Genomic DNA, 18,359 nt, shown 5'->3' with positions numbered 1-18,359 from the left:
GGCGGTGGGCAGGGGCGAGGCGGAGGAGGATGGAGCGGGGAGGGAGGGCGGGCGGGGGGGAGGGAGGGAAGGAAAAAAAAAAAAAAAAAAAAAAGGAGGAAAAAAGAAGAAGAAAAAAAGGAAACCAGAAAAGGCACAAGCGCAGCTCCCCGCCACCGCCGCGCTGCTGCGGGAGCGGCTGATTTGCTGCGGGCTCGGCAGATTGGCTCCCGGGTTTCCATGGCGGGCTGCCACTCACTGTCAGCCGCTGCCAATCACGGCGGAAGGCCCCGCACCGCCCCGCTCCCCGCCCCGCTCCCCGCGGCGCCGCGGCCACTCCCCGGCGACCGCGACCCCGCCGCCCTGCCCCGCCGACCCGGGCAGGGCAGAGCCGCCCGGCCGCCCTGGGGAAGGCAGGCTGAGGGGAGGAAGGGGGCTCCCGTTTCAGGGTGCTGGCGGCAGGTTGGAGGGAGTGGTCCCAGCGATAGGACGGCCGGGACCCCCACATCCTCCCCGGTAAAGCTGCGGGTTCCGGCCCGGCGATGCTCGCACAGAGCTCCGCGCACCGGCGGGCGAAGAGGGGGATAAGGCAGAGCTGAAAAATCAGATAAAAAATTGGCTGCCTTACAGTGACAGTGATGCTGGGAGCGTCACTGACAATGCATTCAGCGGGAGGACCGCAGGAACACCCGAGATTTAGGGAAAAACTCTCCCCTTTCCCCCTGTAAGTGACTTCCCATTTCGGTTAAGATGAGGAATTATCTGCAAAGAGCCCGGCGCCCTTTCCCGTTCAACCAAAGTCCTAATTTAATTTTTTTTTTTAACATTAAACTCTTATTGGTTTCGGCTGAATTGTCCTGAATAGACGCCGAGAATAGTCGCGAGGAGTGAGAAGTCATTTGTAGGTCAGGAAAGCGACTTAAAGCAGATTTCGGGAATCTTTTGAAATATTGATCACCTTGTAGTAATCATTCCCCGTGGGTTTTTTCCCCCCTCGGTGGCCCGAGAGATCGACCGCTGGTCTGGGTGCGAGGTGAGTCCCGGCCGCCCCTTCGGAGCAGCGGGGCCAAGTCCAGACATCTCGGAGTGGGATGAAATCTCTTTCTGAGCTGCGAGGATACGATTTATTTTCCGTAGAGAACAGGAGGATGATCAAGAAGCAACTCTTTATTCTACAAATAGCTGCTCAGTGGTAATTTCTTCCCGGGAGTTAGGGACTATGCTCGGAAAAGCAGCATATATTTTGAATTAAACTCAATATGTTCTCCCCTCTGCTCTTTGCAATGTATTTTTTTCTAGAATGCTTGTCAAAAAAAATTCCTTCTTAATTTGATATCTTGTTATTGTCTCTTCTCCCCCCTTATTATTTTTTTTTTTGCTATTGTTTTTGTCTTCCTTTCTTCCCTTCTTTAAGAAAGCTCCTTTGCTAGTTGCCTGTAGACCGAAATTAAACAGATTTACATTTTCTCCAATCATTTCTCTGCAGAGATGGAGCTGGACTGAGGCTCGCCGTCTTTTCTTTAGTATCAAGTACAATTTGTCTTTTGCTTGTGAAGATTTGGTAAATCAGAAGGCAGATAGATAGCGCAGATGGTCGGAGGTGTCGGGTCAGATTATGGTACGCCTCAGTACAGTGCTAAGCTCATTCTGACGGAAAACCCTGATATTATTTTCACAGATCTACACAGTTCACTTGAAAAAAACCCTTCGAGCCATTTACATCATTTATGTGAGGCTCACAGCTAGCGGGATGGAAAAGCTTTCAATACTGCTCATTTTCATAAAACCCGACAGAGCTGGGGAGACATAAAAGCACACACAAAACTCACGAGTTCAGAGACACTCCAGAGAAACTTAAAGAAATAAAAGGAGTGCCTTTTCGGCTTCACCTTCATCCAGGTTTGATTTGCCGATCTGCTTAGAAAAAAAAAAAAAAAAAAAAAAAAAAAAAAAAAAACAAACACCAAGGCGGGGAGAAAAAATTAAAGAGGAGAATATAATCTATAAATATTGCCGAGAGTCCTCGTTCAGCCTTCCATCCCACCACTGTCCTCTCCCTTAGGGAAAAACAATAATTTGACCAAGTCAACGAAAGATCCCAAATAACCTTTTCGGGCAGGAATTTAAAAAGCCTCCAGACCTCCTCGGTATGAGCATCGGGCTTCCCCAGCGATCGGGTGAGAGGGCGGCGACCTCGGCGGCTCCGGGCGCGTCCCCGCGGGCAGGAGCTGCCCCGCCGCCCCCCAGCCCACCCCGCCGAGCCCCCGGCAGCGTCCCGGGACGGGGCTGAGGGAGAAAAAACCTCTGCTGGGAGAAACGTAGAAGGATAGAAAATCTGTGTTAATGGGTAGCTAATTTAGAACGGCCAGATGATGATGGCGATGATGGAGATGATTACTAATATTACTGAGGGGGTCCTTTTTTAATTTTTTGCTATTTTTTTTTTTTTAAATCATGCACATGATCTGGCGAGGGAGTTACTGGGCTGCAGCCTAATGACCATGAACAGAGCGAGACGGGCTCCATAATGAAAGCCAGGACTGTAGGCTAAAGAAATGAATCCTCATTAAGTGCGGCTCGCAGGGGCGAGGGGCTGTCCCCCAGGTCCCCAGCCTTTGTTCCCCAGAAACCGGCCCGGATGGGGCGATGCTGGCAGTACTGCTGGGAGGGGAGAGGAAGAGAAAGAAAAGCGACCCCGAAATGGACCCAGGAACCTTGTATTAACCATTTGAAGGGTCACACAAGGCAGAAAATCAGCCCAGCCCCAGTAGTTTTGCACCCTCTCCAGCCGGGAAGTATGGGTTCTGCTTTTGGGAAGTGGCACGGTCCGGTGTGACTGGATTGTCCCTGTTTGGGAAAGGTCCCTGAGGCTCCTTGCTTTGTGCCACCAGGGCCGAGAGAGATCAGCTTCAAGGGGGCCTCTCCATCCCTTCCCCAGCTCTCAGGGAATTTTATCCATGGCCGGCACCATGGCAAGTTCCCCATTTCACGCCGCTCCACAAGAGCTCTACTGCCGGACCTGGCCGGGCCGCGCTTTGCCTCCCGGTCGCGGCCCACAGCGATCGCAGCGACCCCAGGAGCGAGCCCATCCCCGTGGGACGCGCTGCTGCGTCCGGAAAAGCCGAGATTCCTGCGGTGCCCAAGCTGCTGCCTCAGCCCCCTCGTCTTACTAGAGCTGCGGGCGAGCCTGGGGGTGCATTTGGCCATGCCCTCTTCGTTTCGGCCCTTTCCCCCCATTTTCTTCTTTCCCTCTCCCTCCTCCCATATAATAGAAGCACTACTTATGACATGAATAGCCGGCAATTATAACTACTTTTATTTAGGTGACAGCTTTGACCCTTGCTACAGGTAGCGTGATGAGTTAACCCTGCAGAGACAAACCCACTGGAGAACCAGAAATAAAATTGTACATGAAAAAATATGTATCAAAAATATGACCAGACATTTGTAGCATCTCGGCGGCCTGCATGGACACGGGGGTTCTGGCCTCAGGATAGGACATATTCCCCTCTCCTCAGAACCTTAAAGCAAAAATACTCTGAGCAACATATTTATACACCTTTGCATCAGCATTTGCCAGCTATCCCGGGTCCTAGAATCTCAGTCACTGGGGATTATTTCTCTAGACGGAGTTTCCAGACGCAGCAGAGGTGCGAATACATTTTTAAAGCCCTTGATTGGCGTTAAGTAGTGTATTTTAAAATACCCTCGGGAAGGAGAAGCCTCTCTTTAAAGTCTCGGTAGGTTTGTCAGAGATGTGGGAGTTCATTAAGGGATGCTGACCGGAGAACCGGAGCGCAGGCGGTCCCTGGGGCGGATATCTGGGAAAGCAGCCGGGATTTTCCGGCCTTGGATGGGTCTCGGCAGGACCGGGGCTGGAGAGAGCAGGAGGCTCCTTGTTCTCCTCCCGGCTGGCTCTTACCCCGCTCCCTCGGAGCAGGCGGGGGATGCTCAGCCCGAGGACACTGCCCGCTGTCGCGGATAGAAAAGGTTACTGGAAATGTCAGCCCCCCTCGGGGAACGGGGACGGGATTTTCCGGAGCGCTTCCCACCGAGCCATCCCGGAGCTTTGGTGGAGGACCTCAAACTCAGGATGCTGGAGTGGGGGATGCTTGGTGGCGAAACGACCTGTGTTCCCATGTGCTTCACGTGCTTGCTCTACTATTTTTAAGGGTGTCATCATTGTTGAAATAAGAGCTATCAATCGTTTCATTTCTTCCTAAAATTAAGTTACATTTGAAGCTGTAATCTGCTTAATATTAGAGAGAGTGGGCAGGTTGGATACTACTTAAACTCCTGATACCTGTTGAAAGCACCAAAGAGTATCTAAAATGCTGTTAGACAGAGAGATGTTCACCCGCTTTTTACTCTCACACCATCTGTTCATTAAATCTTTGTTCTGGTGTATTATTTAAGTTACTTGTCAAGAGAAGTATCAGGCTATAGCTGGTATATCTGATGCACTGAAAACTCAAAATATCTAAATTACTTTGAGATTGGTAAGGAAAGACATTCCTTGTATAGGCCCCTGGTCAAGGCCATGGTTGCAGACAAAAAGGATCTACTGCCCAAGATTAATCTTTAATTTTCTTTCGGATGTGTGAAAGGTTTTTCGGGTCTAGGAACCTGATTTTAAAGTTTTAAATCCTTTGGGGTTTGTTTGGCTGCTGCCTTCACCTGCAGGTAAATACAGACACTGCCAAATGTCCCTCTACATTGAGATGTTCCTGTACAATCTTCAATCTGCTTCCATCAGGATTGCACTGAAAATTTAAACGGCAACAAAATAAAGAAGTATTCATATAAATAGTTTTTTTAATTGATCATGTTTTTGGTCTCACATTAACTCTCTCCTCTCCTCTCCTCTCCTCTCCTCTCCTCTCCTCTCCTCTCCTCTCCTCTCCTCTCCTCTCCTCTCCTCTCCTCTCCTCTCCTCTCCTCTCCTCTCCTCTCCTCTCCTCTCCTCTCCTCTCCTCTCCTCTCCTCTCCTCTCCTCTCCTCTCCTCTCCTCTCCTCTCCTCTCCTCTCCTCTCCTCTCCTCTCCTCTCCTCTCCTCCTTTAACGTCCCTTAAATATTACAACTTCTCCCAGGATGGGGACGAGGGTTGTCACGAAACACTTCTTTAGCAGAAGGCAGGAATGAGGACAATTCGCGGGTTTGGGGGAGGTGAAGAACCACGGTTAGATACCCTGAGGTGTCTAAATGTTTCTGGGGCTGAGTCCAGGACAAATCCTGTGTCCCGGCTGGCTTGGGCGTTGGCACTGAGCTGGATTGCAGTCCCCCCTGGAAGTGACTCGCTGTGGTTGAAGGCTGCTCAGGAATTGGGGTCCAATCCAAAGTGACTCGCTGTGGTTGAAGGCTGCTCAGGAATTGGGGTCGCTCTTTTCTTGGGAGGGAGCTCCTCCGCAGCTCTGGGTACCATGTGGGAGTCAGGCACCACCCCGGGCTTGGGTTTGGGGCCACAGTTGCATAGGTTTGGGGCCACGCTGCCCGGGCTCCAGCATTACAGTGCTGCTTCAAGGAGAAAATGTATCTCGGAGCAGCTTCATGAATCTTCCATCCCTTATCCCAGTAAATCAGGCAGCGACAATTCCCTGCTTTCTTCTGGGGTATTTGGCCGGGTGTCTCCAGAGACCTTCCCAAACCCGATCACAGGTACTGCTGGGGGCACTGGGTGCCCTGTGCTCTCTGCGGGGAAGGTGCTGCGTTTCCATCAGCTGGAAGAGCCGGCAATCAGGACCGGGGGACCCGCCAGAACACAGGAGAGGAGCATGGAGCTCAACGAGAGGCAGCACTGGGGCCGTCCACTAACAGGATGATGGGTTTGGGGGTTTGCCAGCAGCAGGGAGAAGGTTTGGGAGCCTTTTCTGAGCCCTGACTTGACTAGGCTTCTTTTCAGAGTAATGCAAGCCATTCATCATTGATTAGAGATGATACTATGAAAAAGCCCTTCCTTCTTGCCGTCGGTAATGAAAGTGGTTGTTTCCTGCTTTGGGGTTAGCTGGGGACTTTTTAGAGGGATTCTGCTGGGAAACAAGAGAAAACAAACAAGTTAGAACCAGCGGTACACAAAATTCCCCTTTATGCAGCTTCAGAAGGGTTTTTTTTGGTGGGTACAGAGTGATAACCTCGGCTTGGGAGTCCTTATAATAAATGGATGGGTAAAGGAGCTCCCGGGCCCTGCCAGGCTCCGGTGGGAACAGGCCCTAGGGGGAATTAACCGGGAAGTCCCTGCCGGCTTTATCCAAAGCCTGTTGAACTGGCTGACCACCTTCCGGGTGAACTGAGGTCCTTGGATCTGTGAGAACCTCAGCCTCCCTTGGCACTACTTAAATTACCGGGACACGGCGAGGTGTTATTGAGCATCATTGGAGTTACCTGCTGCTCTGCTGTTAAGTCCCAGTCATTCGAGAAGTTTAGAGGGTCTTTAAGGAGTTGCTTAAGGCAGGATAAAGCTTTGAAGCCGTTTCTTCTTGGGAAAACATCGAATGTTTTGGGGAGACGGAGCGGCAAATGCAGAGCCCCAGAGGCATTTAGGAATTAGAGTGTCCTTAGGGAGCAGGGCAAGGAGGCGGCTCTCACCCCCCAGGACAGGCAGGGAGATAGATGAGAGATGTTCCTGCAAAGGACAGAGCCTCACCACGGAGCAGAGGCCGCAGACATCTGCCTTCCAAAAGAACACGCCACCTTCCATATCCCTGTCTTTTTAATTTCCCTTCCTCGTGGCTGACCAGAAGCCAGGTAGCTCAGCTATTTCTCTTTGAAGCTGCGTTTTTTGTTGGTTGAACTGACTTTTCTGAAAACAGCATCGCATCTGACTGACACCTAGGCTGCAGCTGGCAGAGAGAGTTTTCTGTGTCCCTCTCTTCAGTCCTGTTTCTATTTCTCTATCTTTTATTCTTTCTGAAGAAGGCTGATGGGTTTTTTCCCCCTCCAGGTTGTACCCTACCCCCAAATTTATTTTCCTTTGCTTATTGTTAATCTTAAATCCATCCTCTGCCTCAGTAATCTCAATTGGGAGTAAAAGCCAACCAAGTGTGGAGGGAAGCATCATGTTCTAGATTCTTGCACGCCCGGGCTGTGCCTTGTAATGCTGCACTTCCATAAACAAATAAACGCGCCCAATTTTGTGAGCACAACTTGTGTTGAGGAAAGCGGCAGCATTCCACAGCATCCTTAGTGTGAAGCACCGCTCCGGGATGAGAGGGGAGATGCTTTAATGCCTTTTTAAACTATCTGAGGGCCGGGCCCGTGAGGGATTGAGGGAAGGAGGATTTAGGCTGATTTCCACCAGCTGGGTCAGCAACACGAGTGGGACTGGAGGGTTGGATAAAGCACATTACACACTGCAGCTCCTTGTTTTTGTGCCACATCCCGACGCGTGTATGTGTGTAATTGACCCCCGGGAGGCTTCCAGGCGATGTCCCGTTCTAGCGGCGCTGCCTCCTCTCCCCGCCCGGCCACCGCCCACCTGCGCGCTGCCCCCGGTAGATGGAGCATCCTCATCGCTTTTCGCCCGAAGCCCTCAGAAATGTTGGTCTTTCCCTCCTAAGTCCTACTGTTCAGGCAAACGGGTGGTTTAGGGGCCACAGGCGCCCCGCCGATGTGTCCCTGGGGGAGCGGAGCGCCGCGGCCGCTGGCGATAAACCCGCCCTGCCGGCGCTGCGCTGAGTGAACGGGCTCAGCCCCTTCTCCCGAGCGCTGAAGCTGCTCCGGGCTTGCCCGGCTCCCAGCGCCCCCGGCACGGAGCGCGGAGGGCAGGTGGCACCTGCCGCCCGCTCCGCACCTTTCGGCGGGGCTGAGGTGCCCCGGGACGCGGGGCTGCCCCGCGGGGTGTGGCCGGCGCTGGGGGGCAGCGTTCGGCGGTGAGGGGGGCTTTGGCCCCTTCGTCCTTGGGTGAGTCTCTGGACGGCTCCTCGCCCTTTCCCTGCTGGCAGCGCCCGGGACGATGCGGAGCTGCCGCGTTCCGGTCGCTTTCGCCGTGCTGATGGCCCCCCAAAGGCAGAGGGTCCCCTGAGCGCCCCGGGCCCGCTCTACGCCCTGAGGGAGTCGGGCCCCGGTTCTCACGCCGCCATTTTGTGGCGCTCCTCCGCAGCCCCTGTGGTGTCCCACAGGATGGGGGTTTCCCACCAATTTTTTCTCTTTTGACGAAAATAGTTTTAATTTTTTTTAAATCCCAAGACTTTAGGGAATCATCTGCAGTAAAAGCCTTTTGTTTGGTATGTGCCGGACTAAGTAAATTGTGTCAATCCAATGGGTTCTTGGTTCAGGTCTCCTCACGGGCTTCGAGTCTTCCCCAGGATTTCCTAAAACAGTGTGGTAAAAGAAGGACAGAGGAGCATAAAAAACACGATGAGAGGCACATTTTATTTTATTTTATCAACAGAGATAAAAACCTCACGAAATGTAAGCTTTTCTAAATTTCAAGAAGATTCAAACAACCAATCCCTTTGCAGTCATAAACAGGAATGAATAGCAGGGGAGAAGAACAGGTTTGCTCTCAAAAGAGTCTCCCTAAAATGAAAATTATTCATATAGAGCCAACTGGAGTTAATACTCTTTCACAGCCTACAACTGGTAGAGCCGAAATGTGGATTTTAAGGAAGATATTTACCCAACAGGTTATGGGTATTTTCCACCGTTTAATGAAGAACCTGGCTGTTGCCAGATGAGTTACTGAGAAGAGGCATTATTAATGTTAGTGCCATAATAGCTTGAGACCACATCAGGCAGTTTGCTTGGGGGTTCTGCACCCAATACAATCTTCTAATATATGACACTTTATTGCCGCGATTGAACTCCGTGTAGTTACATTAATGTCGTGCAAAAATGCATAAAAAATACTTTTCTCCCGGCAGCATTCTGAATAGCCCCATTAGAAAGAACAGATGCAGTCTGAAGCTGGTTTACCCGGTCGCGTGTATTACATATCTATCTTTAACAAAAATATCAGCCACAGAGGAGAATTTCCTCTGAATTAGCCAACATCCTGAGTTGGCTGATGGTTTGATGCTAGTTTTCTGCAGTATGTCCAAGAATCAGTCTTTGCTACAGTCATATCCTGGAAGACATCAGATGTCAAAAGATTGTTGCAGGCTGGTGTTTCCTACTGTTTTAAAGTCTGCAATCCCCGTCTGTATTACCCGTGCCATTGAATTACTCAGCGTTTTCTGCTAGTGACACCTGTATCCTCATAATTCACAGCACAGAATAGCATTTGACGTTTGCAGTTACACTACTTCATTTTAACAACACCAGAATAATATATATTTTACATATGCTTGCTTTCAGAAGCATTGTTTTCTGCAATTTTACCCTTTTCATAAATTTTATTGTAAAACTACGGTAAAAGAAAACAAACACTTTAGTTCTTTCTACAAAAACATTAATACTCTTCGACAAAAATATTCAAAAGGTAAAATTATTTGTAATTTTTGTGATAATACAACAGTCTTCGTAATATACAGCTATACAGTCTACTCTGTTGATGAACTTTGTGTTGCAGTTTATAAAACAGTACGTAAAATTTCTTTGCCCCAATATCTTACAGTTTTTATGGCAGAAAACCAGCTAATAAACACTATGAAATTGTTTCTTGAGAACACCTTTTAAATACATGCTCCAAATTATTATTTTTTTTTTATAATAAGGAATTATTTTGGATTTTTTTATATGGTGTGAAAGCAAAAATATTCTGCCTTGATCTGTGGCTTGAGGTAGTATTTCCTAGTATTTTTCTTAGTATTTTCAGAAGATTTTTGTATTTGCTACCTTAAGTGTTTTCAGGCACTAGGAACTAGGATTTCAACCTTTTAAATACATTTGGTAAAACTATCATCTCTTTGTCGGAGTTTTTATCGCAGCCTGTGCTAATCCAGACATTTGGATTAGGTGTTCTGATCCTCCCTTAACTATGAGACAAATTGATTTCTGTCGAACACCCAGCGTTTTTAAACGCTGCCTCCGCCCCCTCCCGCTCCCACAGCCTCAGTGCTGCAGGATGGAGCCCCAATGCCACTTTAGTTAAATTCTGCAGTCGTTTTCTATGCCACTTTATCCTGGATTAGGATCTCATCCTCAGCACCAGTTTGTCGTGGCTTTGCTGCTCTCGGGGTGTGATGAGGAAGCCACTGTGGGACAGTTAAAGCCCGGCCAACTTCGCTCCCTGTTAATGCACCTGAGCTAACGAGCTGTGTCCAGAGCGTCCTGACGAACGGTGTTTACATCCCTTTTAGAGACCGCCATCCTCCCCCAGCTCTAAAAACTGAATTTCTGCACATAGCAGCACGGTACAAACAGAAGAAAGGATTTATAACAATCCGTTTTCCATTTAGTGAGAATTCTCTTTAATCACACTTAGCATTCCCGCACCTTTCATTTAAATGGACTTGGTGGTTGTACAGGAGGAGTGTGAAGGATGCTGAAGGAGCTTTTCCATCAGCAGCACTGCAGACCATAGGCTTAATAACCAGCTGGAGTACAGGCTACACATTTTGTACACCAACATCTCTCCTTGCATTCTTCATTGCCTTCTGAGAACATTAAGCCTCTCAAACAGAACTGCTCCGGGAGCAAAGCTTTACCTAAATTATAAATGCCCTTTTTCCCTAACTGTGGTTTAGACTCTTACAAGTCCCTTACCACCATTAGTGAGAAATTTAGTTCCACTAGATAGTAATTCAAATGCACTTAAAACTACTTTTCTCCCTTTTATGTTAAAATGGGTGGTATTGTCTTGCAATTTTGACTTGTTTATTGTATCAACAAGGCTTTTGACTGTGTAAATCCTTGAATTGCATTTTTCTTTTGAAGTTTAAGCAATGAGTGACAAGGTTTCGATCAACTTGGACAAAATTCTGGTCAAGCTTGGTAGGTCATTATATCATACATTTTTTATTAACAATTACTTATGCACTACATACAGTGATATTTTCTGCTTTTAAACAGTTATAAATAAATATATAATAATAATATAATAATAAATGTATAATATTAAGCTTTTGTTCTTTGCCTACATAATGTTAGCTGGGAGGTTGTGGAGAGGAGTCCTGACAGCTATTTAATAGTAAAATTTCTATTTAGATATTTTGCTAAAATAGTTGTTGATCAGAGTTTGTGCAATTAATGCTACACAGCATATGTTTGTTTCACAGCTCCACTCATATATGTGTATATAATGAAGGGTTAATTTTCTTCTTAAGCTTCCCAGATAGAAAAAAATCGCAGTGCTAAGGAACATGTGGATCACCAGATAAATTGTGAGTAGTGTTAAATTATCATTTTACTGGATGCTGAACACTGATTTTGTTTCATCAACCCTGGGACATGCTCTGTGTCTCGGGGGCGGAAGCAGGATAAACAATGGAAGCTGTCCCGTGTCCTGCTCTCACCCTGCCTCATCTTTAGCCATCAATGCTTGCTCATTCTCCCCAGCAGACTTTGCTTTTGCTCGACTTTTAGCTGAGGCTGCTCAGCTGCCTCGTGGACAGCCAGTTTCATGCTGCGCCATTTCCTGCTCTGACTCGGCAGCTCCTCACAGTCACTGGCAGCCCTTTGATTCAGCTGTGCTTGCTCAATACATCTGCCACTTGCCTCCCTTTCTTTCTTCATGTTTTTTGTTCTTTCCAGATTTGGACCTCTGCCTCACTGCATCTTCTCTCTTTCTGTTTTCTTAAAATAATGAAAGTTCTCTCAGTTGCTACTACGTACTCAAGCCTTGTTCTTCTTTTTTTGCAATAAAGCAGCTGGTTACTTTATTTGAAACTCAAAACAGTAAACCCAAAGAGAAAGTCTTGCTCTGCATCAAATTTGCTCTCTCCCAGGGCTTACAGACAACACAATACTATGGACTTATGTCTGGACTGATTTTTTTTAACGATGCAACTATGTGGAATCACTTCATGTCTGAAGAATAGTTTCTCTACCACAAACAATCTGAGAACATTGTGCTCACCTCTGGTATTTCATAGGTAGATATTCAAGCACATAACCTCCATAAAAAAAATGCAGAAGAGAAAATTCTGGTCGAATTGGTGTTTTTTTTTTTTATTTTAACATTTCTAATAATCTTCACTGATATGTCCAAGTACTTATTCATTAAGACTATCACAATTAAATTGAAACACCTTAAACATGAAAACATCTGTAACACTAAGTCCTGCACACCTTGGATTCTGGTTTAACTCTCCAGTCACACAAATGAACCTTAGAGATAAAGCTTTTCTTAACATTTATGCAGGCTTAGGGTAAATGCTCTTAGGGAAAATCCGAAGGCTGTGTAGTAACATGGCATAGCTGCTTTTGTGTTCAGTGATACCTAAATATGTGTAAACACACAGCCAACACTCAGGCTTTTAGCAGTTTGGGTTAAGTCTTCCAAAAACATAGCAAAAATAGTAACACTGATATAATTTTGTCTCTGTGTGAGTATTTCTTGGCAGATGAACAGCTGTAGCATTCAGCCTTGGACTTTTGGTGTGAGATTCATCAGGCTATTTAGCCACAGTCCCTTTCTTACCAGTGGAGGGAAACAGGCACTTTTAGGGTGTGATTTACCTTATCCTGAAGAAACAGTTTGAAGTGGGTTAGATAAAGTAAACTTTAAAAGTGTCAGCTTGTCTCAGCTGAGTGTAGCTGCAGCCATGGGTGTGCTGTTCTGAAGAAGGTCCCTGCACTACTAACATCGGGTGAGATGGATCTCACAGGGTGAGTTGAACAGCTCACAGAAGTGCTTGTCTGTAAAAAGTACTAAATGTGAAATGTATATTTTGTTAAAAATGTTATGTTACATTTTGGTAAATCTCAAAAAGTCGGCTACAGGGTTCTGCCATACTCAGCTGTTTATTTACTGAAATGAAGCCATGTCAGTTGTCCAATATTTATGATTTATGCTAAGTAAAGGCAAGTTCCTGACTTTAGATATTGAAAATATTGAGACTGAAGATAACCCAAGATATTAAATTACACTGAGAAATTTTTGCTTTTCACTGACTGACATTTCTCTGTGAGAAGTGATTTATTTTCTGCTATAAATGCAGATGTTACAGATGCTGTTGAATATTAATATGTAGCAAGTAGTGCAAAACCAGAGCCAAACTTTAGGATGAACTGAAGCTCCAGAGCAGTAATTCCAACAACTCAAGACCCATCTTGCATCACTAAGATGCTCTTCCTTATGTAGTAGATGAGGAAAGGGCAGGATGTGATTGACTTCTGTGTAGGGCCACCTACTCTGGCATTTAGTGCTTCAGGGCAGCAGTGACAGCAAGGGATGATTCAGCACTGATAAATCTGAAATCTTGCATAGAGAAAAGAATAAAAAATGCAGAGAAAAAGCATTCACCAAGTTGTGCCTATTGGATTGCAAGGTGAGCATGCATGATAGCTCTCACAGCTTTTACTTGTGAAGAGAGTGCTGATCATGTTCAACAACATGGATTCTCCTCTAACCACTCATTCAGAAAGTGTTATCAGCTGTCTGCTGTCAGAAGAGGCTGAATTAATAGTTTGCCTTAAGAATCTCCACAAATATCATAGTCCTTGAGAACCTGTCATTATAATGCACTTTTTAATTAATTAACCTGTGTCCTATACCAATTTATCATACATTACACATTCCTACATTGAGTAAAATTCCTTTTTATTTTAATTTTTCTCTTTCTCTTTTCCACTGATTGCTTATATGCCTTTTGTGATGTTTTTTATTTTTCCTTTATTGTAGTCAGCTTTCCCACTCAGAATATTTGACATTCTGGGCTTCTGCAAAAGAATACAAATGTTTGGAAGAAGGTCCTGGTTCTGTCTAGAGAGTGAGGGGTGTTTCAGTGGGAACACTGAATGGGGAATACCACTAACAATTACTTCAGTTCTATACAGACTGGGATTCAGAAACAGCACAAATCATGGCAGTCTCACATTATGAGATGATAATTAATGTACTCACCACACAGCTGAAAAATCCCTATGTTTTGACTCCCTTTGTTGTTACCTTGCTTAACTGCAGGCTGTCCACTCACCTGGCATTATGGAGATTAAGTTTTTTGGAAGGAATTTTTCATCATTCTAAATGTAGACTTTTTATTTCATGGATTTGTTAAAAATGCATTAATATACTTTAAAATTTACTTTTTAATTTCAGTGTACACTGCAAAAATCACAGAAAAGAAGAATCAAATTGCTTGCTTGGAGGAAAATATAAAAAAAGGCAATGAGGCACTTGCTGATTTGCAAAAGCAGAATGAGAGCAGCAAGAAGCACTGTGATGCGTGAGTATGAAAGAGCCTGAACTCTGGGCTGTGGCTGGCATTAAGGAAGTCAGTGAGGAAGGAAGGGAAAAATATGTGTGGGTGTGTTCTGACAGCAGTGATGTTAAAGAAAACTTTAGTATTCTCTTTTTTTTTTAAACTGCAAATCTTTAGGTATAAAAATTACAGTATTACCCATCTGCTGGAGAAGAATTCTAGAAAAGCAGACTACATTTAGTTTTGCGTTGGTTTTTATTAAAATCCCCAGTTTTCAGAAGATCACAGGTACTCTCTTTGCACTACGCTAAAGTATTCTTGTAGTAAGGTAATAGAAGCCTAATTTTTCTACACTTGGATGCATCTGAGTTTTGTCCAATTTGACCAATATTAAGAATGCTGTTAAAAAAGACTTCCTAAAATTGAATGTTTCTATTCTTTCTTCACAACATGTTTCAAGTTACTTTTTGTTCTACACTTATTTTTACACAAGATGTGCCATAACTGCCTCTCCATACACATGTGTGTTTCTGCTGGCAAATTCCAGTATCAGTTTTGCTCCAGACTGCAAAATTGTCTTCTGGGCACAATCTTTTCAATGAATGCAATGGGCTGCCATTCACAGTTTTCCTTACATAAATGTTTGTATCAGATAATTAGTTCAAGTTTAAAATGTTGATTGCTTTTGGATCGTAGTAATTAGAAGCTTTCCAAGACGTAATTTAGCTACAAGGAGTTTTATCTTCCTGACATGTATTTTTTAAAAATTGAAACCTCAGGTGTTTGCAAGGGTAGCTGAAAAGGCAGATCTATATTTGACAATACAGAGAGCTTGTCCCAGGTGACAAAATCCACCAGAGTTTTCCATTTCTCCACAATCTGACTAGTTCCTCAGAAGCTGGAGTGAGGATTTGTTGGCAAAATCTGTTTTGATTTCTTACAATTCTGTATCTAAAAGTAAGTACTTCAATAAAAATATCTATGACATAGATTTGAAATTTTTTTTACAATGTGAATGGAGAATGTGGGTGTTTCTGAGAATAAAGAGGGAAGTAAAGATGGCATTGGGGTCCTTTCTAGCTTTATTTTAAACTCTCAGAAAGAAAAAGAAAGAATGGAATCATTAGTGAATAAAGTGGGTGTAGTGGCTGGCTTATTTGAATGAATTGCCATTCAATACTGATTTGTAGCTTTACCATTAAATGAGCTGGGGAAAGATCTGACCTTGGTAAAAAAATTCTATTTTCCCATTACATTAAGTTCTTGCCTCCAGTGTAAAATGAACACTTACACAAGTTTATGAAACTATCCACACTGTTTCCTTTGATATCTTTTTGAAACTGCAAATCTGTTTGCAAATGACAAACTGTTAAGTGATGCAAATGAAGGAGTAAAAAATTAAGGGTAGAACTAAGGATCTGATCTAAATTTTAATCATTGAATTCAATGGGTTTTGGCTCAAGTCCTACAAAGAATAATTAATGGCATTAGTGTAAAGAGCCTGAAAATGAGAAGTGACTCATTAATGAATACATGTATTCATAGAAGGACAATGCTTGCCGAAGAGTAGAGACTTTGTGTCTTAAATTATTGGAAATGTCATTTAACGACAGACTGAAAACTGCAATAAACAAGCCCTGGCTATAAGATCAGACAATTAGAGCACTTACACTGTAGAATCACCCCAAACTTCTAAAATTTATTCTAGTTGACACTCCATCTATACTGGACATGATTCTAATGTTGGTTTTGTAAATTCAGATACTGTTTTGGAGTCACAATCAACCTCACAGCTGACTAATTGCCAGTGATAGAGCTCTATAGAGCTCTCAGAGAAACAACGTTTTGTCTGGGTTACAAGACATTATATATTGAGTATATTGAAGCAGATTTGAAGACTTTGAACAAAATACAAGATTCTTATATTCAGCAAGTCTAGAGAAAATATGATGTATGGGATAGATGTATTGGGATAACACTGTATTTTCTGAAGAAATCCATATTGGCCTATGTAAAAAAGACCTGAAGACAGAAACTGACCCAAATGAAACATATTTTTAGACAAATGATGATGTTTTGCTAATATTTAGTTTCTTGAAGGATTCAAACTAGAAATGTTGATCCCAGAGCAGTAAGGAAGGGTGAAATGCTGCTGATGGAACCTATTCCAATTTTATTGTTTCTCTTAAAATTTTTAAATTTTGATGCAAGGATGGTGGGATTTAATGGAAATAGAAGATAATTTTAAAAAAGCCACATGAACTCAGAATGTTGTTAGTTAGGAAAAGAAATTGTTGTCTTGTCCCAAGACAGACTGCAAGATAATTTTATTGCTTTCAGAGTAGTGTGGTTAAAGATCTTTTCTATTCCCTGGCTGATGAAAAGGACAAATAAATGTGATGGCTACCAAGGACATCCATGAGACAGTGATGCATTTTGAAAGCAAGTAAATGAGCTGCTTGAATCTTGCATACCTGGTTGTGTTCACAAACCACTGTTCTTGTATCAGATGTTTTTTCCACGTCCACAGAATAGATGTGAACAAAAAAAGTAACTCACAACATGGCTTGTGCTCTGATTAATACAATCTCTATGAATTTTACATCTCAGTTTTTTTTTTTTTTTTTTTTCTTTGAATAAAGTAATGGAGTTTTCTGAGTAAAAGAACATAACAGTGTTTGGTGTGCAAGCACTTTTTTATCTAAGTATGTTGGATTCTGCTTTTGAAAAAATCTGACCCTTTTGAAATTCAGCTTTCTGCTGAATTTGCAGGAGATATGGCGAAGCAACATTTTGTAGTTCCACTTTAATCACCAGTGGTGTCCAACAATTTGTGCCAGGAGTCCTGGATGGTTCATGCTTCTTATACCTTTTTTTTTTCCAGACAGGATTCTTTCTTTTCAAAAACTTTTTAATATGCTTCTCCTAGAGATCACATGTGACTTTCACTTGAATTACAAAGTCTACCTGCCTATTTTTCTGGAATCACCATATCCAAGGCAGAGGTATCTCTAATGCCTGGATGGTGAGAAGGTCGTGCTCTTTCAATAGTCCTAAGTGTTCTGTGAAGCTGCTCTGCTCTTAACGCCATCTACAGCATCCTGCTGCAGGAAGGTCACTTTGATGCCTTCTGAGCAGGACTTGCTTAGCAAATGGAGGAAGTTCTGAGTTTGTAACTGCTGCTTGCATTTAGGTGTGAGATGGGTGCTGGTGATACTGGTGACAATGAAGTTGTGGGTGTCTCCAACAAGAAGATTCAACATATCCAAAGGATTTATTGATAGTGATGTGTTGAGGACCTAAAATGTGGATTTAGATGCCTCATTATTTAGCATTAGCTCAAAAAATTTGTGAAGTTCATTCCATTAATTTCTTAAAAAGTGCTTTGTAATGTTTCTTAATTTAAAATATTTTTTCCTTGAATTTGCAGGTTTAAAATATTAACAGAATAAATGTATGCCTGCAAAAGATTTCTGTACTGAACCCGTTTATATTTAACTTCCAAAAAATTAATAAATCATTTGTAAGCTAGCTAAGGTAACTAGGTGCTTTCTTTTCTAGATTTTTTTTTTACTAAGAAATACCACTAATATGCTGTTGTTTTTTGTTTACTTTGTCCACAGCTGGAAGCCCACCTATGCAATTCTTAAAGAGCATGGAGAATATTTGAAAAATGAAATTCAAGCTTTAGAGGAAGCTACAGAAAGTGAGAGGTATCTATGATCACATGAGATGAGGTTTCCAGCAGTAGTACTGACTAAACTGATCAGCAAAACTAGTGCTGTCTGCAGGAAAAAATTGTTGCAAACTTTTCAGATTATAGTCACTTATAAGAGACTGAATAATTGAAAGAATTTTTTGTTTATATTGCTATGAGATCATATGTTATTTTGTATGATAAAATATGAATTCTTGAAACTCAGTTGCTTCCCAAATGCCTACTACAATTTTTCAGAACGTCATACAATTGCCTACTGTTTCAAGAAAAGCCTAATAAATAAAAACAATTAATGTTTTCGGGTAACAGTTAGAAGCATTCAGATAATTTAATGCTTTTCCTTATTTTTGAATATAAATTGCATAGCATTATCAGAATATACAAATCAAGTTTTTGTATACTGTTGTATATATTCTTCAAA

At 43.6% G+C, this 18,359-nt stretch overlaps 1 protein-coding gene across 5 annotated transcripts in view; it reads left to right on the top strand.

Moving 5' to 3' along the window:
• Positions 1-7,144: 7,144 nt before the first annotated feature.
• Positions 7,145-18,359, top strand: part of C6H14orf39 (chromosome 6 C14orf39 homolog) — a 29,098-nt gene continuing 17,883 nt past the window's right edge. For 2 of the 5 annotated variants that reach the window (XM_068192129.1, XM_068192126.1), the window contains exons 1-5: positions 7,779-7,876; positions 10,793-10,849; positions 11,182-11,238; positions 14,118-14,244; positions 17,844-17,933. In XM_068192129.1, the coding sequence (XP_068048230.1) occupies positions 10,801-10,849; positions 11,182-11,238; positions 14,118-14,244; positions 17,844-17,933 (323 nt within the window). In that variant the 5' untranslated portion in view covers positions 7,779-7,876; positions 10,793-10,800. Of the gene's footprint in view, positions 7,279-7,371; positions 7,514-7,778; positions 7,877-10,792; positions 10,850-11,181; positions 11,239-14,117; positions 14,245-17,843; positions 17,934-18,359 lie in introns of those variants that run through there. The other 3 variants (XM_068192128.1, XM_068192127.1, XM_068192130.1) reach the window with 3 other exon arrangements.

Source organism: Anomalospiza imberbis, chromosome 6 (genome assembly GCF_031753505.1).
Source record: "Anomalospiza imberbis isolate Cuckoo-Finch-1a 21T00152 chromosome 6, ASM3175350v1, whole genome shotgun sequence".
Lineage (NCBI taxonomy): Eukaryota > Metazoa > Chordata > Aves > Passeriformes > Viduidae > Anomalospiza > Anomalospiza imberbis.
The sequence above is the reverse complement of the archived record's forward strand: the minus strand, read 5'-3'. Positions and strand labels throughout refer to the sequence as shown.